The 22,720-nt window shown below is 42.9% G+C and overlaps 1 protein-coding gene across 3 annotated transcripts in view; it reads right to left on the reverse strand.

Annotated features, from left to right (window-relative positions):
- Positions 1-83: 83 nt before the first annotated feature.
- The window catches only part of PHRF1 (PHD and ring finger domains 1), a 33,106-nt gene continuing 10,469 nt past the window's right edge, over positions 84-22,720 (reverse strand). For 2 of the 3 annotated variants that reach the window (XM_074842589.1, XM_074842590.1), the window contains exons 6-18: positions 22,579-22,700; positions 18,681-18,778; positions 17,977-18,149; positions 13,408-13,537; positions 12,879-13,015; positions 11,875-12,062; positions 10,959-11,078; positions 8,811-8,965; positions 5,184-7,976; positions 4,324-4,475; positions 3,510-3,770; positions 2,297-2,425; positions 84-1,089 (exon numbers count right to left, since the gene is read on the reverse strand). In XM_074842589.1, the coding sequence (XP_074698690.1) occupies positions 955-1,089; positions 2,297-2,425; positions 3,510-3,770; positions 4,324-4,475; positions 5,184-7,976; positions 8,811-8,965; positions 10,959-11,078; positions 11,875-12,062; positions 12,879-13,015; positions 13,408-13,537; positions 17,977-18,149; positions 18,681-18,778; positions 22,579-22,700 (4,593 nt within the window). In that variant the 3' untranslated portion in view covers positions 84-954. The remainder of the gene's footprint in view (positions 1,090-2,296; positions 2,426-3,509; positions 3,771-4,323; positions 4,476-5,183; positions 7,977-8,810; positions 8,966-10,958; positions 11,079-11,874; positions 12,063-12,878; positions 13,016-13,407; positions 13,538-17,976; positions 18,150-18,680; positions 18,779-22,578; positions 22,701-22,720) is intronic. The other variant, XM_074842591.1, reaches the window with a different exon arrangement.

The raw sequence follows: 22,720 nt of genomic DNA on the forward strand, positions 1-22,720 counted from the left end.
CCTACGCAAGAGCCACGCGTGCAGGTTTACGCAGAATAGCCGGGGCAAGAGGCAGCTGTAAGACAAACAAATGACACCTGCTGTAGGACTAAAACCATTCAAAATAACTTTATAAATTCTGTCACATTTCTGCTTTGTACATCAGTTCAATCTTATCCCTCCAGCTTGTTACTGAAAATTGGTAATGCTTGTTTTTTGTTTCTCTTTTTTTTTTCCTGAAAGGCAGACACAAAACCAGCCATCAGTGCATTATTTACAGAAGTGCAACACAGTCTCCCACCCCAAATTGAACTTTTCACTAACAAGATACTTCCAACAGAATGTAAATAAACACCACGGCTTGAGCAGTGTTTCTGAAGTCAGTTTATAAAGGTTAGCTCATTTCTGCAATCCCCAAATGACAGAGCGAGTAAAGCTTCGCTCACCATCAAACAGGCTAAAAATACAACATTTCAAGTATTAAATCAGAAGTTTCTAAAGACAATCCATATTTTGATAAATAAACACAAGGGAAACAGTATACAGCTTGCAATATACTGTATATGAAAAGTGGTGTCCAGTTTCAAACTTTTAACAAGACAAGTGCACAGCCCAAAAATGTGATCAAAGTAACCCTGAAAACTGAAGCAATCCGGGAGTCCCAAACATTAATCTCTTCTGTGTTTCCCCTCGAATTACTCTGCTGGTCTGAGGCATTTGATTGTTATTTAGTTCTACATCTGTAGGTAATCCAAAAAAAAAAAAAAAAAAACCAACCCCAAAAACCCAAACCCAAGTTCATTCCCATATGGAAACAATTCAAAAGAAGGTTCCGCAGATAAGTCCCATTATAATCTTGCTTCTCTGCACTTTATATTCAATGAGATGCAACTGCAGATCTATTATTCCCTCTGGCATAGTGTTTGCAGCCAGAATAAACTCAGTCCAAGTCATGGAGCTGGCTGTGGCTTGCTCTCAGTTTTCCACTTCACGTGTATCTTCACCATCTGATTTCTTATGTTTCCTCATATGTTTGTACTTTTCCACATATGCCTTCACCAGATTAGCTACCTTCATAGGGTTGATCTCTCCACTTTTGCTGTGGCAGATCTGCAAGGGATTAGAAGAGGCATTCTGTCAATTAACAGCATTACAGCAGTTCAGGCAGGCTACAGATAAATGATAAGAGAAGCCTTAAGCTTCCCAGGAGAACCAATTCCTGCACAGGCTCTTGAGTCTTATAGTAGGACACAAAGTAAAAAACTCAGGAGGATAAGAGTAGTATTTTACTTCAAGCACTGCAGAAATGGCCCAGGCCTTATTTATGGGGCACCAACTAAATGCAGGAGCATCTTTGAAAGCAAAATTATTCATTTTAACTGTGGAGTTTTCCATCCTGCCAGTTTTACACAATACATGGTAACAAAAGAAGTGTTGATTTTCCATTTTTCTGATGATTTTGAGGGAACAATGCTCAGATTAAAAGAATCTGGCAGTTTTGAGGGCCCATTCTGAGATAGGGGAAAAAGAGAACGGACCCTACAAAGAACTTTATCAGTGTTCAGAGGAGAGTCCACAGCGACTTCAGCAGCAACTGTGTTGCTCAGCTCCTACAAACCACACTTAAGGTTCACATGGGTCACGCAGATGATATGAAATTGCAGCCATTATCTCAGGAATTTTGATTTATGATAGAATTTCCCAGTGATAGCAAGAATGCAGAGCAGAAAAGAATACAGTTCTCTGGGGTATCATTTAGCTGCCTTGACCACAGGAGCATTACTTGCTCTCACAAGACAACATTTACCTGCTGATCAGGTCTTTTTTTAGCCACGATCTGGTCAGCACTAAAATTTGAGACAAAAGTCAACATCAGCCAAATTGCAAGGCCCTCTTCCAAAGTTCAGGGACACTACAGATGGTCAAGCAGTTAACACACGAAGTTATTTTCTCACTTTATCAGAAACAGCTTGACAATGCTGGCTGAAGTTCTTCATGAGAGAGGTGACTATTCTCACCCAAGGCACGTACTATGTAACATTTTGGCTCAGGCAACTTAAGCTTCACAATGTTCCAGACCAGTGAAAACAGTCTTCTCAAAGGAACAGTCTGACAGCTTTCATCCACCACGGCACCACTCAGAGCTGGTTAAAGCAGCTACTGCTTCACCACGACACTGCGGAGTACAAGTCAGAGGCCAAAGATCTGCTCCTCTGTTACAGCACGTAATTGCTGAAGCAGGCCAGTGCAACCCAAAGTACTGCCACGTACTGCAGCACCTTCACAGCTCCTCCTCTCCATTTCACCCTCACCTTACCTTTTGCACTGCTTTCCGAAGAATGTTCTTGTACTCCTCCTTCGTAATCTCCCTCTTCTGGTAAAAAGGTTTAATAGCAAGTTTCACTTCTTCCACAGCCCTTTCCTGCATGTGAAGCTTCTTCATGTACTACACAGCAAAGAGAAGTTCATTACCTTGTGCTGTCTTGGGAATGGTTTCTGAATCTATTCTTCTTAGAAATGCTCTAAGAACGAAAATACTCATCTCACAATTTCAACGACCCAAGTAAGAGCTAGCCTCAAAGTGATTTCCTTTACTGCAAACTGCAGTCTTGAAACAAACACCAGTTCGTGCTATGAGGAACCCTGACTTTATGTAACATTTATTCTCTTAGAGAATGTGTTTTAAGCAAGTGGCTACAACGTCCACTTCTTAATTTTGGTCTCTTCCTTCCCTTCCAACAGCTCTAAAGCAAACATCCATCCATCCAAAGGCATCAGATAAAAGCAGCAAGTCATAGCTGCAAATAGAAAGCTTCAGGTAGCTCTGAAAATTGTAGAGTTGACAATAAATTAAGGATTACAGATGACATCAGAACATATTCTATCAGAACAAGTTCATAAAAACTGCTGCTCATAAATGGAGGTTTGGTGGGAAAAGTATCTTACTGTTTTGTGGTAGAAAGTAAAATAATTGGCTGAAGTTTTTGTTCTTGTGTTAACATCCACTATGCTTAGAGCAGATGGGCTGTACAGCAAACCCAGAACTCAGCAGCAAGGGACTAGCATGGCAAAATCTCCAAAGTATTTTACTACCTCTGCATTTTCAGTGCTGATAAGCAGCAAGATACAGTCCTACCTCTCTATAGGACTGTTATGAGAATTGACATTAATTTCAAAGCTGGAGAAGAAAGGAGAAAACCAGATGTTCAGAGAAACTTGGACATTCTGGTTTCTGGAAAGTCCCTTCCATTCATGCAAGAAAGTTTCAGAACTTTAAGCACGTATTTTAGATGCTTTAATTCCTCTCTGTCTTATTGTGATGAGGCAGTAGAAAGCAGAACCATCAAATGGAGTAAATCCCAAAAGAATTCAAAGAAAGGATTGCTCCTGGGTTAGCACAGCCAGGCACCAAAACCAACAGTGACAACAGGGGCTGGGAAAATACAGTACAGAAAAAAAAACAAACTTCAAAAGGTCAAATAAACAGCTCATTAGTGTTATACATCTGCTACTTGATAGCATTCACTCACTTCCTCATTTTTCGTTTTATCCACTGGAGGTTTGGGTGCTTTGATCTTTTCTTCTGCGTTTCCAACAGAAGCAGCTTGGATTCCTGGTTCAGAGGCAGTAGCCAGGCTGCCTGGCTCCGGAGTCAGGCTCTGTCCTGCCATGCAGCCAAGTGCTGGAAGACTACCCTGCATGATAAACTGAACCGTGGGCTGGCTGACAGGGGCGTAGGGGGGAAGGCTGGAGGGCAGAGGTGGCGTCAAAGGTATATTTTGACAGTACACCTGTGAAACAGACATCATTTTGTAAATGCTTGTGCTTACAAGAGAGAGCATCACATCAGGATATTCAGGATCCACTCAAACAGGCAAATAATCACTAGTTTAAATCAGGGAGGCCAACATCCCAGCCCTCAACCAGGTCCCTGCGCACCAGGAGCTAGCACCAGCCCTGCTCACGTTTTAACTGGTGGACAGCACAGGCTGATGGCACGGACCAAGGCCACCAGGCCAATTTTTACAGCCTGATCACAATCAGGGAGAAGCTCACAGCTTCTCAAACAGCACCATCTTTCCAGAAGTTACTACTGCAAACAGAAGCTGCATGTATAGAGAAGCTATATATGAGAGCAGAATTAAAAGAAAATGTGCTTCTTCAACTGTAAGGACCAGCTGAGAGATTGAACGATTAGAGGATTGCTGAGGTGTATGGGCTTTATGAAATGTACCACACTCAGAGGAGGGAGAACTCTGCCATGAGAGGAGGGTGTTGCACAACGAGGGCACAGATGAGGTGGGATGCCTTCCATGACACTTGGGTGCCAGAATAGGAACCAACCTGAGAGGAATCTAGATCAGGAAACATAGGCTCAGGAATCATATAATTGGTTGGAGGAGGCTCATTTAACTGCACCTGATTTAACGTTTGGTTCAAGTCCTCTGCTTTCCAGGCCCCTTCCTTTGCTCGCTGAAGTTTGTAAAACGGCATCCCTAGGTTCCCCAAGAGAAGGAAAAGAAAACATTTAAGAAGAAAAAAAACCTAACGGGTCAAAGATTCAAAGTCAATTATATTTTTAAAAAATTAAAATAAAAGGGATCTAACGATAACGCTAGCTGTAAAAGGATTTTGTTTATCAGTCATTAACATTTTAAAGCTTCTGATAATAGAGGACTTGGTCCCTCGAGCAATTGAGTTTTACTGGGTTTCCATGAGAGTAACCAATGAGAACAGCAACTCTGTCAACACACACAGCACAAGGTCTCAAGCCAAACTTTCTAGCAGCTTTGGCTTAGCAGAGCTCACGGGAGCGATCTACAGAGATCTGTCACACTCCTTGGCTCTGAGAAATATTTATAAATTCTGAAGGCAAAATAGCCATTCTAGTTAACTGCAGAAAGGGTGGAACACGGGCTGCCAGTTCAGAGATTGGGTTGCAATAGGCACTTCACGGCCGAACGAGCTGCCGCTGGCTAGCTGAGCTGTGCTGACAGCACGTCCTCTCCGATTCATTAACACAACTCGCCTGGCGATTCCAACAAGTGCAAAGTGCCAGCTCTCAGGATTGAAAACCACAGGATCACCCCAGCTCAGATGACAGAGCTGTTACACTAACAATCAGGTTTAGCCAGGCACTGAAACCCTAAGCCTAATACAGCCTGCTTCAGCCGCTGTGTTTTTTTTCCAAAAGAGAGACTTACGTGGAGCTTTTCCAGCAGACAATGTGCCACCTTCTTCCTCTTGAAGATTCCAGGTAACTCTTTTCACCGGTGCTTTTGATTTCAATGCAGGACCCTGAGGTACCACCTCCAGTTCAGGCTTACCAAAATTACCAGTTTTCTCATTTGTTACAAGGCACTCATCTTTAACCTCCTTTACGCAATCTGTTATTTTGCTTTTGGATGAGCTTTGAATTGGTGCAGCCTCAGTCGGAGCGTGCATGATAACTTCCTTCTTTGGGGGTGGTTCCATCAGAGATGGACATAATGCAGTATTTTCTATTTTAACTGTAATCTCAAGGTTTCTATTGCTACAGCTACCAAGCACTGCTGGATCACTACTACTCATTAGTTCTGTTTCAGCAAAAGAATCCACACTGCCAATGGGAACACAAATGTTTGTGATCTCTGGCACAGGGAATGCAGTTTCACTGGTCGCTTCCTGACAGATGGGCTCTACTTTTACAGTTTCTTGGGCCTCTCTCACCTGAACCGGGGTCTCAGCCTGTATTTCCTCAAGTTTGACATTTGGTTGGATGGTTATGGAAAGCTCTTCTAGTACTAGCTCCTCCTTTGGCTCTTGTTTGAAGGAATGGGGTTGCTCCAGACACCTGGACAGATTTTCAACTGGAGGCTTTTGATCCTTTTCTGGTGGAGGAGGAAGCGAGGTCTCTTTTGATCTGCGTTTTCTTTCTTTGGAACGTGACCTCGATCGTGGTCTTTTTTCCTTCGATTTGCTGCTTTTGTGCTCCCGAGATCGAGATGCAGACCGAGACCGAGACCTCCACTTTCTCCTCTCCCGAGACCTGGATCTCGATCTCTTTCTGTCCCTTGACCTCAAGCTGCTATCTTTATCATACCTCTCATAGCTTTTGTCTCTCCTGTGTTTCCGCCTTTTAGTCCTCTCGATGCTATTTGATCGGGAACGTTCCCTCCGTCTTGATCTTGATCGAGACCGTCTCTTCTTTTTCCTATTTTCATAAAACTCAGAAGTACTTCCAGGACTACCTGAACGTGACCTAGATTTCCTTCTCTCCCTAGACCAAGACGTTTTTGCCTTTTTATCCTTGGTTTTATCCTTCATTTTCTTTTTTTTAGATCGTTCATGACTGCTAGAACGGTCAGTAGAAGACCTCCTGCTCTTGGGTTTCAACACATGTGTTTTGCTGTGCTCTTCTCCACCTGACCAAGAGGTTGACCTGGAGCTTCGGTCCCTTGAGTGCGTCCTATCCCTAGACCCCGACCGGGATCTCTTCTGCTCTTTGATAAGTGCCTTTTTCCTTTTCATCCTCTTCTTGCTTCTGGAGCTGGAGTTCGAACAGGATCTTGAACGCGATCGTCTCTCTGTTTGTTCTACCTTTTGGCCTTTCTGCTGCCCGTCGTTCTTTGAGGGACTATCTGGTTCTAGCTTCACATTAATACTAGGTCTAATCAATTCTTCAGCATTAAAGAACACATTAGGGCCCTCTCGGCTTTCCTCCTTTAAACGCTCTGCACTAGAAATTTGCTTAACAGCAGATGAAGTGCAAGGACTGTTCAGAAAGTCTTCCTCGTCCATATTGTCTCGTTCCTCTGTGTCAGAGATCTGTTCTACAATCCTGCTTTCTACTGTCACGTCATCGTGAGGCTCTGTGTTACTAGATGGTACGTCAGAGTCAGCCCCAGATCCAAATATATTTTCTACCATGTAAGGGGTGAAACGACGGACAGTTTGAAACGTTTGAACTTTTGGATTTTCAATGGAAATAGTCCTGGTAATATTAGTTAGCGGGATCCCTGCGCCAAGCCTTTCAGGACTGCTGCTTGCTGAACTTGAGTCTGATCCTGTTGGCTCAAAGGGATCATATATTTCACTCTTGACCTGCTTTTTCTTAACTGAGAAAAGAGGTGAAGGACTCTCTTTCTGTTGCACTTTGTCATCCACAGGGCGGAAGGTGTTACAAAATCCTGGGTTAGACAGTCTGCTGGGATGCCCTGCATTTCCTGGAATATTGATTTTAAAACTCTCAAAAGAGCTTGGCCCTTTGCTCCTCAAAGTGCCCAGTAGCGATGAACTGCTATATACACCTGTACTGGTAGAAAAAGACACCCCACTCGTATGTGTTTGTTGCTGAGATTCCTTGGCATTCGACTTCTGACTTTCCACCTTGCTACCCCTTCCTGGCTGATTAGTGCTCTCCTTGCCAGTCAGCTGGGTTATGCAAGAGCTGGGGATGTCACAGCTTTGGCTTCCTGCGGGTTCTGGCTCCACCTGCTTGCTGCTGGTTTCCTTTTTAATCTTTGGTATCCTGGGAAGCTCAAAGATGTCAATTCTCTTGGGAGGTGGTTTTAATTGCTGCCTCACAGTTACAGCTTTTGAGCCAGAATTCAAGGTACAGCTAAGGGGCTTTGAAGATGAGTCAGTGGGTGCAAAGTTTTTAGAGTTTCCATTAAATCTGGGCATTTCATCTAATTTGGAGCCATGCCTGCTCAGAGTAGCTATATTCTGAGTCTGAACAGATCTGGGTGTCATTGAATATTCAGATTTTACAGTTGCCTTTTCTGATGTAGTCTGTGCAGGGTTTGCTGCAGGCTCAATCCTGCTCAGTGAGGGTGGAGGCGATGGAAACAAGCTTGAGGAGAAGGGTCTGGTGCGAGTACTCAGCCCCGAGGAAACTGAAGGTCCAGCAATGGAGCTGCCTGCTGTGGTCCCTGAATGCACCGTACTCAGCTGAGCGTTATGTCCTGAACCATCATCGACTCTCGAGTCATTTGCTGATTTTCTGTGAAGTGGAGCTATGGCATACAAGCAAACAATTAAGCTTTTCAGTACGTATCTGGACATTTTCCCCCAAGACTAAAAGAAATACTAAGCTAATTATTTTAGACTTCATTCTGGTTTGCAGACATACCACACAGTAATAAGGCAGTCCAATAATTCTTTTGGTCAGATGCTCAAGGTTTAATGCAAGAAAACTGTATCTCTGAGGTAAACACTAAAGTTTAGGAAATAAACTATTCTGTTCTGCAGCTATCACCAGATTCGTGTTTATGATCCTGTAGTTGTTGACTGACAAAAATGACTATAACAGGGGATGTTATAGGTACTCACTTTAAGAATAAAGCTCTAAGTTCCAATTTGAAGAGATTCTTTCCAAATACAGCGCCAAGGGAAGACACAGCTGAAAATGCTAACATGTATTCTAGAGCTCAACTTTTACAAAGAAACTTCACTGCTCTCCAAACCAAACTACAGTGCACAGGCATGGCAGCAGTGCATGATAAGTGCCAGAGGAATTGGGTTTTAAGATACTCCTGCTCTATTGAGTCCTCCATTTTTATAACAAAGCATGAAACTGAAGTGCAGTACTTCTGAAAGAAGGAAAGTATCTATTAAAATGAAAATCCTCCAGTAACATCTCACCTCTGCAATTAAAACAGAGACAAGTAACAGAGCATACGTAAGAATCTTATTAGATGGATTACTGCTGGCAACCACTGAATCTATCCTACACCTTCAAACGCTCAGTAAGAGCATCCCTGTGTTTGAAGCCATGCAGCCTGTAGGACCAGGGCAGACGTGGGATGAAACAAAGAGGCTAATTGCACTAGGAAGTGCCAAACCCTTACCTGCCTTCTTCGCTGTCAGCGAACCATCTCGGTTGATGACCACATCCGAACTACTCATCATGAGAAAGCTCTGTCCAGACAGGATACTTCCCAACAGATCAGGCACAGGGGCAGCTTCTGCTTCTTGATCAGGACTCAAGACAGGTACACTGCTTCTGCATGTTTCAGAGGGGTTATATTTCCTTTACTCTTACAGCACTTGTTCTATACACACACATTACATTAAAAAGAAACCAAAATCAAGGGCATAAACAGAGGTCAGCCAGGAAAGTTCACTTGCAGTTTTGGCTTCACTAGAGTCATTCAGCCCCCATTCTCCCTCTGATTAACAGAAGGTGAAGCTTTTACCAACTGCCCACAGGAACACCAGAGGGTAGGAAAGCATGTAATCATACCAGAGAGCCCTGGTAAGCAAATGCTTTTAATCTTATTTAAGAGTGGTGCTCACTGTGTTAATCATCAGGATTAACTTTCCAGTGCATTTAAGATGCATTTTTGAAGCGTAAACCATTGTTCAGCACTTCAGAGATATTTCCATCCCAGCTGCCTCTCTTCCCCCCACCAAATCACGATCGCAAGTGTATTCCTCAGGCCTACACTGCTATCTAAAAAACCTGATGCAGCTTGAACCAGTGTTTAACACCAGTTAGGATACACGTAAGTGCCTACTGGCAGGGTAGCTCAAAGCATGGCACAGGAGGAATTACACTGAAAGACAACAGCAATGCCCCCACGCATGGGACAACACAAACACTTCCCCCCTTTATGCATTACTCAATCTTATGAAAACAGTTTAGCTGTAAGTTCTCTGTTCTCGAAATATGGACTGAAAAGGTTTGAGTGTTTTTGGTGTTGGGGTGTGGCTTTTTTGTTTTTCTTTCTTTGCTTTTGTGTTGCTGGGATTTTGGGGTTTGTTTTGTTCAGGTTTTTTAAAAACAAAAAAGCAAAAACCAAACTTCAAAAAAGCCCAACAGACACAGCTCTTTGAAGGGGCTACACTTCATTTCTGTCTGACAACAGAGCAAGCTTTGCAAACATAACGTACACCAAAAACCTGTAATAGCCATCACAGAAAGATAAAATGGGAAGGCTAAAAGATTGGGCTACCCAGGCCAGACCAGGAAACTCACTGTAGTCCAGGTAAATCAAGCCTTTAGAAAAACTGAATTTCAGCTAAACAACTCTACCTTCTAAACAATGTGCTACTCAAATAACTCGGAGGACATGGAAAGCTTCCTGAAAGGCTTCCTTCAGGATGGAGATGGGAAAAGTAGAGAAATATTCCAAGTTATCATGGAAATATACTATCTTAATCCTGAGAAACCAATCTTCACCATGTTGGATGCATTAGAGGACAGCCATGTAAATCTCTTGCACCTTTAATCATTTAAGCTAAGCCCCTTCCACTTCCCCTAGTCTTCAGCTCTCTCAGCCTTGCAGTTTTCTGTGACTCAGTACCTGCCTCAGTCATTTTCCCCATCCCTTTTCTTCTCGTCATGCTGCTGCTCCCTGTGCACTGCATCCTACACCCCAGTCCTGGAAACGCACTGTGGCTGCCGGTGGGAGGCACCCAGCAACGCTCCCTGGCAGGCACAGCAGCACACAATTTGCACCCACAGACAGCTGTCAGACAGCAAAGCACTTTTGCAGGATCAAACAAAGAGTTTTCTCTCCATTTTCTGAGCACCAGCAAATGGCAGAGGAAGTGGGTGAGGAGGGTACATCCCTCATCTCCTCCCCTGGATGGGCAATTAGATTCCCCAGCTCTCTCAAACAAGCAATTGTTTTTTTAAAGGTTAATGAGACTGGGATTTAAAACATAGTAATGGGGTTACTAAACAATTCCAAATCATAAAGCCAGAAGAGCCAGAATAGGGTGGCAATGCCAAACGGAAATTTCAGTGCAATAGTTAGAGCTATTATGAAAGAGTAAGTGTGTGTCCTTCAACATAAAAAAAAGGAATTCTTGCATAAACTGCTGTGGTTATTTATCTACAGATGCGCAGGCAAGTGCGCACACACACTCTTTCAAAATACTCAGAGTAAGAAAACAGTTAAACCAGGATGATCACCCAGTTTGCTCTTTTGTTAGGGTTATTAGACAGTTAAGGAGAATAAAATAAAATAAGTAACTCGATGGATTTTTACCTGGGAAGACCCACAGAAATAGGTCTAGCTACAGGACGGTGAGACCTCAGTGCCGACTGGGAGAGAACTCTCCTTTTGGCACTCACTGGTGAATCTGGACTTGCTGGAACCTCTTCATTACTGTGGGTAAAACACACACAGACACACAAACCCTGAAATTGTCTGAATGTTTTTCATGTCAAATAGATGAAGTAGATAATACTACTAGGACAGATATGGTTAGAGAGCATCATTTGTTTTACTACGATACATTAAAAAAGATTTGTGCAATACACTTATTTTCTGGGGCTACATAAATAGAACAGCATAACTCAGCCAGCAGAGATTCAAATGTAGATTTTTATTTTTGAAATATTACATTTTGATCCTTTTACGAAAGGATCAAAAAAAGACTTATTCAGTGGAAAATTAAATTTTACCAACAATGATTTCAGATGCCCCTTCCTCAGAATCCAAAGCTTAAGAGTGACACAGACTATGGCATAGTAAGATCCCTCCTGAATTTAAAGTGTCTGGAAAAGTGAAGACGGGAAAAGGAGAAATGTGGAAGATTCCACAGGTCCATTTAATTCTACATGAAATCACAGTTCGTTGTATACCAAGAACACTATCTTCACTTAAAATGAATAAAAAGAAAATGACCGATTAGGATCCGACTCCTTCAAGTTCTAGCCTTTGAATAACCCCATAGATCTTAAAGGTTTTCACGAGGCTTATTATTTCAGCAAACCTCATTAAAGAGGGTTGATTCTTTAAGAGCTCAGTAACTCGGCCATGAAGCAAAGAAAGAACAGGCCAATGTGTTATTATTGTCTTCAGATGCAAGATCTACGCTTTGCAAAAAAAGTCCCACGTACAAACAAGCCGACGCTTGTGAAATTACCAGGTCCCTGATCATAACCCAGAGATATCTTACCTTTCATAAGGATCCAACTCATATGGATCTCCAAACACAGACAGAGAAGCTGCACCAATATCTGCTCTCATCAGACCAAGCGAAGGCTCCGGTGGTTTGTACATGGAAGGAAGCGAGGCCCCACGCAGAGGTTTACTAAGACCAAGAGTTCTTGCAATACGGGAGCGAGTAGTAACCTCATTTTTAACCTGCACAGATTGAGAGATTGGGTTATCTGGATGTTAGGGCAGGTACGTACCCTGGGTTTAAAGCTCCACATTCTTCCCTTAGGCTAAGTACAGTCATCAGGTTACTCCTGTCAGTAGCAGAAGTGGTGTGCATTTATTGTTCTATTTGTCTTAAAGCATTTATGAAACTTCTAACTGTGGCCTAGATGTCACTTACATGCAGTCTCTGTATGATCAGATTTAAGTGACCAGATAAGCTAAGTTTCTAAAAATCTTTAATAATGTCATTCAAAATTGTCAATTCCTTATTAAAGGCTGGAGGGACAGTTCTGGCTGCAGGATGTAAACTCTAGTTAAGGTAGCCAAGGACAAAAGTCAAGCTGGTGCGGAGTATTGGGTGTAGTCCACGTGAGAACAACATCTGTAACTGGAAAGGATTCTGAGAGCCCTTACAGCTGATGAACTGGGTGTGCAACACCACGGACACAAACATCCATAGCCTGTTAAAAAAGTGGTGGCAATTTTAACTGAGCTCGCAGCAGTACCTAGTAAACACTAGAGCTGGATGGCAAGGCAGAGCACAAAGCCTGCAGGACACGCTCTATGGTGCGACGTAACAGCATTTGTCAGCAAACCCAGCAGGCCTGCCTGAAGTTACAATTCGTTTCCACGTACAGCATCTTTCTGGAGCACACTGGACACATCCCGCACGTACTCCTACCAGAAAACAGTTATCTGCTATCATTGTAAGACAGTATTTTTCCCACTGAATCCCATGTTATAGTGCTTTTACACATGGCTGAAAAATAGCAGATGCTGACACAGGCAGAAACTCACATGTGATCTTACTCTCATCTTTTTCCCCCTTCTCTTCTTTATCAGACGCTTGCGTCTCTTCAGCTGTGTCCCTGAACTCTTATTCCCAGTAGAAGATTTTGTCTGAGTTCTTTTTTTGCCTCTTTTCTTCCTCCTGCCTGATGGGACAAAAGACAATCAAGTATCCGGCTAAGTGCTGGCACTGAATTTTACCCTATACTCCCCTTTTCATTCCCCCGTGGCACACAAAGCAACTCAGAGAGACCGCCAGTGTGCTGCAACACTTCCTCTCTATACCCAAGGGGCAATCACATTTAAACCAGCAAAGTAGAAAAAGTGAAATAATTAGGATTTCTTTAAAAGCAACCTTCAAGACGCTTCTGGGCAGAGGCAGTATGGGGAAAGAAGAAAATGCATGTGGTATACTTCTGTAGCTGCACAGGTGTGGCAGGATACAGCTGATTTGGAGTATTTTGTATGATTCAGGCTTATCTTCCCAAAGCTTTTATTCTTGCAGATGGGAACCCCAGGCAGTGTCTGATGCCCTTACCTGTTTTTCTTTTCTGCCTAGCAGGAGGACGCGGGGCAAGAGGACGCTGGTAGATGGCTGTGTTTAGGCCTGCTACAACTGCCTCAATTGTTTCATCCAGAAGAGAGGACATGAGGTACCTTGGCACGTGCTGTGTGAGGGATTAGAAGTTACATGATACAGGTATCTAAGGCTCAGCAACAAGCTACTTATATATAAAAGCATTTGATGAAAAATGGATTTGAGATTTGAATGAGAAGCACTGGTGTCACCAGCTGTCAGTTAAGCGATTACGTCACCTTTCTCACCTACTGACTGTCACACTAAGGAGAACATGACCTCGCTCTTCAGCCTCCCTCAGTGTTACAAGTCACGGCTAGCCTAACTCCTGACTCCTTAAATGAAAACAATCCCCGAGACTGACATTTCCTCAATGAAAAAGTTCACTTAACTTTCTCAAATCCACCTAACTGACCTCTGGCTCATCACGCAGCAAAGTGCGATGATCAAAGTCTGAAAAGCCAACACAGTACAGGTCCCCTGTCTTAAACTCTTCATTCTTTAGGTCAGATTTACCTAATGCTGTGAAACATGTCCAGTGACAGCATTTCAAACACACACCTCAGGGAACTCACTGAAACGGCAGGTGTGAGTCCCCCTCCAGAGCATTATTTCATTGCGATAAGCAGGGGCTGCTCCTACAAGGTTCAAATTTCTCTTCCTCGCTATACCCAAGGGACAATCACATCTAAACACACACATTTGAAGCGTATGGATTCTGAACCACCAGCCTCAGAATGTGAACTCAAATACAGCACAAGTTTGTTCCTTCCTTCCGTTAGAATGATGTTAAGAGCAGGTTTCTCTCAACAGCTATGTTAAGTTGGCCATGCCCACACCAACTATATTCCTAAAGTGTCATGGAGTCATAGAATCATAGTTGGGAAGGACCTTTACAGATCATCTAGTCCAACCCGCCCTGCCATGGGCAGGGACACCTTCCCTACCCCTTCTCCTTTCTTCAAGCAACTACAATGCATCAAGAATTGATAAAGTTTCACATGAGCGTAACAGATGCAGAGATGCCTCTGATTCACCTCGATGAGTGGGTTCAGTTTTGGGCCCCTCACTACAAAAAGGCCATTGAATGACTCGAGCGTGTCCAGAGAAGGGCAACGGAGCTGGTGCAGGGTCTGGAGCACAGGTCTGATGGGGAGCGGCTGAGGGAACTGGGGGGGTTTAGTCTGGAGAAGAGGAGGCTGAGGGGAGACCTCATCACCCTCTACAGCTGTCTGAAAGGAGGGTGCAGAGAGGGGGGATGAGCCTCTTCAACCAAGTAACAAGCGGTAGGACAAGAGCGAATGGCCTCAAGCTGCGCCAGGGAAGGTTTAGACTAGATGTCAGGAAGTATTTCTTTACAGAACGGGTTATTAGGCAGTGGAATGGGCTGCCCAGGGAGGTGGTGGAGTCCCCATCCCTGGAGGTGTTTAAGAGTCGGGTCGACATAGCGCTGAGAGATCTGGTGTAGATGGGAACTGGCAGTGTTAGGTTAATGGTTGGACCAGATGATCTTCAAGGTCCTTTCCAACCTAGTTGATTCTGTGATGTTACACGTTATTCGCTGTGCTTACTTTCTACCAGAGCATATGCATCAGATCCTTATACAGTTACAAAATGTGTATGTGGCACAAACACTAGAGGAGAATGGCTTTAGAGTATCTTGCAGTGGCAAAGAAGCTTCAAATTGCAAAATGTTTGAAAACAGAATATGCCAACAGAAACATACGCTTCAATTGATCTTACTATGGAAGTAATTTCACCAGGCGTCTCTGTTAGTGTCACTAATCCATGCTCCAAACTATTTTACTGAGCTATTAAGTATTGAGGGTGCCAGTCAATACTACATAAGGTTCTCCGATTTGGAGAGCAGGATGGAGTAAGGAAAACCCTGAACATTACCTTAAACATATTCATTTTTCTAGAAGGACCTAAAATAGTGCATCTAGTTAACCACCACTAGTTTAGGCACCTACAGAACAACAGATGAATTACAAAACAAACTGTCTCCTGTATACTAAAGCTTTCCAAGGATCTGGAATCAGCATCTCTCTGTGCTTTTAGGACAACGGCTTACACACTCCTTAACCAGTGGAATTAAGCTTCAGTCAACTCAAGGTAGGAGCTGCAATAAGATGCGCTTTTATTCAGTGACAAAGGGAGTAAGTAACAGTGCCTTTCTAGGTGTAGTTTGTAATAACCTCTGCAGATTGAGAAGTGGAGCTAGGGAATGGCTTCTTGAGTGGCAAGTACTGGGCTCCCAGGCTTACACCACTATGCAACAGTGAAGTCCCCAGGCACCACCTCTCTCATCTGCACAAGGCAACTACACACAATTTCTAAAACAACAGGCAGGGAAAAAAAAGAAGAGCAGCAGCTGTTACCTGGCACAGCCTTTTGCCTCAAACAATTCTACTACAGGTTGTTTTTTTTTTTCAACATAAGAGCCCTGTACTCAGATGTAATTGCTTAACAGCAATGCATTGAGTTTAAGTTCTATTTTATTCATTAATTTTTTTCTGTTTTAGCAATTCTCCATTAAGTTTTTCTATTTTAGTAATTCTCCATTAAGTTTTTCTATTTTATTAATTCTTCTGAAGTTGAAATTAAAAGGCCTGGGTTTGGAGATGGGTGCTGGCAGCCAAACAGGATGACCTCCACCACGGAGGACATAACAAATTTAAGGACTGCTAAAGCACCCTGGCAAGTCCTTAAATCAAGGAAAAAAACCATGATAAAATCTTAAGATGAGCTAGATCTTCATTCATGGCATCTATTTCAAACTGTACTTACTGCTGTAATTCAGATCATTTGGGAATTGCTACAAATTTCTCTCCTCCCACTTACAATGATTTTGATAAGAGATTTAACAGGTAAACTCTGGGGAGCTAATTAACAGTACGCTGTATCTTACCTTACTGCTGGGTGGGAAGAAATGGAAAACCTCTGCTTTTTGCCCCAGATTCTGGCATTTTGTTTTGCTTCCCTTAAGCCTGTCTCTATTTACCTTTATTTCTTCTGCCTGAAGTTACAGAATATAAAAGTACAGTTCATGAAGTTGAGGCACTTCGCAATTTCAAGTGCATTTTCTTTTTCTTTCTCACCTGACTTTTACAACTGGATTATTACAAGGGAAAACTTAATCTGCCAGACCTCCTACCTCAGCCTTTTCCCAGTCTGCACTTCACACTCCAAGGAGACAGACCCAACCTGGAATCCATAGCCAACTGACCAACTTCAAGAAATACTCTGTTGTATCCATTATTCCCTCACTCCCTCTTTTCTACGTTTTCCTATCTTTGGAAAAAACCTGACTTAATACAACCAAAACGGCATGTTATTGGTCAGATGAAACCAAGTTTATATTCATAGAATCATGGAGTAATTCAGGTTGGCCGGGATCTTGGGGTGTCCCTCAGAAGGGTCTGACCTTTCTGTTCATTGGTCAACACTGAATTCAAACCAAGTGGGTGAGGCCTTTCTTCAGGCAGGTGGTGAATGCCACCAAAGACAGGGTTTTCAAAAACTGTCCAAGCAACCTATTCCCACAGCTGACCAGGGGAAAACCCAATTTTCCTTATGTCAAGTCAGATCCTCTTCTTCCTTTCAAAAGTTGTAGAATTTCACATGTTTCTACCAAAATTCAACAGCAACATTAATGAGGAACCAATTAACATACCACTAGTCCCATGGAGGTTATTTACAGGCTCTTATTCCACGCTAAGTCACCATATACTCCTGCACAATTTAAGGCTTTTTATGTTTATGCAAGTGACAGGTAGAGTGCTTTGGCTAAAGCCAGAGAGCAAAGTCAGCAGGAGATCCCCAAGTTTGAACGTTCTCGGTTTGCAGCATACTAATTGTTACCTAAATGATCTTAATTATCCCAGCCAACAGAAAACGTCTCGGCTGCCCTCATCTTCAGTAAACAGTTCAATGAATAAAGGATTTGAGGGCCCTTGGGTATTTGGGATACTTTCTTGCATAGATTTCTGGTACCTGTGAATGTGTTTGAACTCACACTGCCACATCAACACGGACACTAGCATCTGGGTTTTTTCAATAAGAGGCCGATTTTCACAAATATAGAAACCTTAAAAATCCTGAATTTTTCTCTTCAATTTGGCTGAAGGTGATCAACAGTTTCTACTGCTGTGGGACAGGGGGTAGGAGGACAAACAAGCAAATACACATGTCAAATAAGCACACCCTGTCTTTGCAAAAAAAGCATGCTAAAAAACCAGAAGTGGTGCACAAACTGCGCATTAACAGCCACTGGGAATAAAAATACAATTTTGCTCACAGCTGAGGTGATAAAAATGCAGATTAAGAGAGGAAGCTACCACAGATTTCAAAATAGAATCTTGTGCTCCACTCAATTTGCACATGTTCTACATCTCAATTCAAAAGATCTCCAGAACTACTAACCACTGAGCTACGGACAGTCGCAGACAGCTGAGCTACTTAAGGGGGGACATGTCAACTCTTCCATAAGGTTCTTCCAGAGGCTCATTAGCAAGTACTCCTAAATACCTGTATTTGTTGCGCTGTTGTTATCCGGTTTCTGTTCACTGTTGCCCTAACTCGTTCGCTCTGCCGAGTTCTGGCTATAGCTCTGGTTCGGACGTGAGGGCGTAGCCTACTCGTGGTAGGAATAACATCAGCCATGAGGGCAGCAACCTCTTCTTCACTGACATGGTCTGTATCTTGAAAAATAAGATGATCAGGTCACTTGTCTTTCTACAGGTGAAAGCATTTCAAGAATTTTGGACACAAAAAAAATTAGTATTCCCTTTTTCAAACCAATCACCTCCAAAGGCAGACATTACCCTCTCAAAAGGAAATGAGTACAGACACTGCTGCTTCAGACTGTTACACAGAAAGACAGTTTTCTAGGTAACAGAAATTGCTGCTACCTTGGCAATCTGAGGTCAGGATACTAATAAAGTCCTTCCAAGGTAATACAATGCAGTTGCACCAAGGTGCTGGGCTTGCCTCAGGAAGGTTAATGCAAGCAGCTTCACAGGTTGTAACTGCGGATCAAAGTCTTAACAAGATCCTCTTATCAGTCAAGAGTTCAAATCAACTCTCTTGGTTCAAGAGAGAATGCCTATCAAAACAATTATTTAAAACAGATAGAACCAGGGGTTAAACACCTCTTCAAAACAACACAAGCTTCACATCACCTAAGTCAAGAGGAAAATCTTTACTTCGACTGGATACCATGAAACCCTCACCTGCAGCAGCACTGACACCCATGGGGGCACAGGCTGGACAGAACCATTCATCTACAGGGACTTCACTCAGAGGTGGATTAAGGCATTCCATGTGATACCTTGAGAAAAGAAAAGAAAAAAAAGAAGAAGTCGTGAAATAAAAACCAAACAATGTGCTCCTTACCAAGGCAAGGGAGGCTATCATAAGGTGGACACATTTTCTTAAGCTTTAAACTATGGTCTACTACACATCTGCTTCTACCAATGTCCAGAGAAACTATGCTGCCTGATAGTTACAGGAGGGTCTTTTCTAGATGGTATTTTGATCACTTTAGGCTCGAAAAAGCTCAGAAAAGTGAGCGTTTTTCCCCTCGCTGTGTGGTGTATCCCTTGCCGTTTGAAACCGAGCTGCAAGAAATACGCAGAGCCAAAATTGATGGCGGAAAAGAGAAAGGAGAGAAGTATTGAGGTGCTGGGGGACAGGCCATCAGGAAACAACATCACTTTCCTGCAAACCAACGTAGCACTAATGTTACTGGTCCTTACGAACGTTTTATTTAGCCTGACTAGACATGGGTCAACTGCAACGCCTTGTGGTGTTGAATAACCACACTGGACCCCACATATACCCATCGTGATTAAGACAGCTGGTGGTAAGGATTGCTGTGTAACTGCACGAGCTAGGCTGCAGAGCATCGCTCTGTCACCGGGTTCATACAGCTGCTTGCAGGACTGGAGACTAACCACACTGACTTCCAAACACCATCCCACTGAGAACCACGCTCATCCTTCTCAAATCTCAAAGGGAAAGAAGAGAGCAGCTAGACTGAGCAGCCTCACCAGCCGCTCACAGAGAAGCTACCCAGGAAAGCCTTTCAACACAGCCCAACTTGGGTTCTGTAATTTGTTCAATCCCGTTTTCAGCAATTAAAATCTAGCCAAAGCGACATGCGTTAGTAGCACAGAATTTTTGAAGCAACTCATGTTCAAGTCACACTGCTAAAAAGGATTAAAACAGATTTCCCAAGTAAATGAGATGCTGCTCATGAAAACCAAGCGCATAGACCAAGTTCCCCAGGCAAGGAACATGGGGACACCACAGCCTTCGAGTAAGAGTTTCACCTTCAAATTAGCAACATTTCTATGACCAACTTTGTTCTTTTTCTAAAAGGGGAAACCCAACTCATTTCTGATGTAGTACAATGTTTAACTCTGAAATAAGTAGAGGAAAAAGTGAAGCTCTCTGTTTCATCTTCTCATGCCAGAATTCACTGCCTAACAATGTATCTCAGTGCCTGGCCACAGAGTAAGGAAAGGGAAGGAACATCTGTGTGACACTACAATCCCATTTTATAGCAATACAAAAAAAACCCAGAGACAGACTACAGCTGTTAATTTACCTTCCACCCATCACCCCAATTTCAGACTGGGTCTTTCAAACCTGTTCCCAACCGTGTTGGGATAAACTCAATTTGCAGCTAAACTGTCAAAACCAACGATATTATGTTTATACTAAAATATATTAATTGGCAATACAAAATGGAGTATCACGTCCTCTTTGCATGAAAGAGTACACCTTAGCAGATGAGATTTCACACTCTTTCAGAGACTTAAGAAGATGAAGTCGAAAAAGGATGTTTGCAATAAATCATTACTTAAAAATTAGAGTAGCAAAGTACTTTCCTTCTCCGGGAAAGGAGAGTTCATTCTGCAACTGCCAGCTACCAGGAATAAGGTCACTTCCCCAAAGCAATATTCTGACAAGTAATACTGTTAGGTTCAGGCCAAAGTCATAACAAAAGTACTGGTAGCAAGAACTTCATTACATACTTTTTCAATTATCTCTGAGAGTTCTGAAGCCACATTATGACCCACTTGACAAGCAAAGACTTTCAGCCCTAAAACACTGGACACTGGAGAACCTATTGCAACAGCTCTCGAGTCCCCTGGATAGGGAAAGACCTCATCACACCAAACCTCAATGCCAGATCTTATAGAAGGATAACATGATACTTGTTTTACAAAAAAACTCAAAAGAAAATTGGTTTTACTCACACTCATTCTCTCAGGTTCATTTACTTGCGCTCTTGCACCCATCCACTCACAAGACTCTGCGTGCCCAAGCGGTCTGGCCAGGACTATCTGTGTGCAGAGTGCAAGAGACACTGGCCACCAAGTCCTCAACACATCTCAGGCTCTGTGACTGGTAGCAAAGAACTAATTTTGGACTTCTTTCTTGTGCCTTTGAGGAATGAATGGATGCTTTTGGGAACCTTCTGCCTCGTTATTTTGTCTCAGTCCTCAGCAACAATACGAAAAATGAGATCTATGAAATTTTGGTCATGGATGTCGCCCTGTTGTTCATCTTCTTGACACGTATCTCTATACCAGTACTACTCTCTTCTTGCTACTTGGTAACCTGAAGTCACACATTAATGTGTCACACCATTAATGCATTTAACCCTTTTTCTACTGTTTGTTCAAGTGTCTAGACATGTGCACTTTTGTACTCATACCAATCTTAATGCTATTGTTACACAGTTCAGAAAGCTAGGTTGTCACAAGCCTTACCCAAAAATGGTTTCAATGGAAAAAGGTTTGATTGCTTAAACCATAACTTAATACCACCCAGTTTAAACACTGTGGAAAACCACATCTAGCTAAAAGCAATGGAAAGACAGAACGACTCCACTGGCTTTAGAAGTGTTGGCAAAAATAACGGACAAAATTTTCACTCCGGTGTCAGGTCAGACAGGCAATGTAGAGAAATGAAACTAGGGTTTGAAGCAAGCTATTCTACTTTTTTCTGAAGTTAATCTCATTCATGGAGAGCTGGTAAAGACTGCAAGTGCTTCCAGAAGTGCTAATGCTAGAAGTCAAGCATTTATAAAGAACTTCTTAGGAAAATGAAATAAAAATCAAAATCTATAGCAGACTTGGGGGGCGGGGGGAAATCAGAGAAAGTATTGAGAGACCACAAAGGAGAATCTGAAGCAATACCCTGAGTTCAGATAAGGCCTATGAAACACTCGTTTTGGTTAAGTATTTTAACCTCAGCATTCTGATGACATGCTTAACAATATTTAGTGTTCTGAATTTTGTCTCTTGTCCAGAAGGTAAATCAGCGTATATGGACACTACAGAACACAAAGACAAAACCAGACTCACCAGCTGCCTAGTTAGCTTGCTAGAAATAATTTTTGAAAGATTATTTTACATATTCACCGCAAGCAAGTATCTCTCTTTGTTCAATGGGTAACTTCTGACATCACCAAACTGACAATGCTGCAAGACTGATTAAGTAATACGAGAGCTTTACATTCTAGCAGAAGACTGTAGGCCCAAATTGTCTTCAAGTATCTCGGTGCCTCTACTTAAACACTTATTTTATTAATCAAGGAGGGGAAAAAAAATAAGTTAGGCAGAGATAGAAGTAAGCAAGAGTAAGGGAATCATTTAATAACTGTGGTATTAAGGACAAGACCTCAAAATTTTATGGAGCTGTGAATCTTAAGCACTTCTCCTGTACAGCACTAATGCCCAGTCAGGTGGGACAAGTCATGCACCCTCTCAAGGAGACATAAAGGACGTATGTTTTTTACTCTCCATGCACCCAGATACAGCATGGATGAGCACAAACATCTTCACCACTTGAAGGTGTGGTCACCTGCTCTAGTGGTCTGCAGCACTGATGTGTGCAGGACTCTCCACACATACTCTGTGATCAGAAAAGGATCCATCCCATCATGGGGATGTCTGCACTATAAGCACGTGGATACAATCCTGGCCACACAATGAGCCTGAGGAGAGCAGCAAGGGACAGCCTACGGACCAGATAGCGCCTGTGGCCGAGCACTGGCCAGCCCTGCAGTGCCATCTGCAACCACGCAGCTGCTCCATCCACCGCAACCTCTCTTACCCTGCATCACAGCCATCACACAGCAGCAGGCGGTCCTCCCGGTCACTTCTGCCACACACCTCGCAGAAGGTTGGATCATCCTCTCCATCATTACCCTGAGTTTTTGTGTTCTCAACAGGAATCTAAATAGAAGAGGGATTCA

The sequence above is a fragment of the Strix aluco genome, chromosome 16 (assembly GCF_031877795.1).
Source record: "Strix aluco isolate bStrAlu1 chromosome 16, bStrAlu1.hap1, whole genome shotgun sequence".
Taxonomy (NCBI): Eukaryota; Metazoa; Chordata; class Aves; order Strigiformes; family Strigidae; genus Strix; species Strix aluco.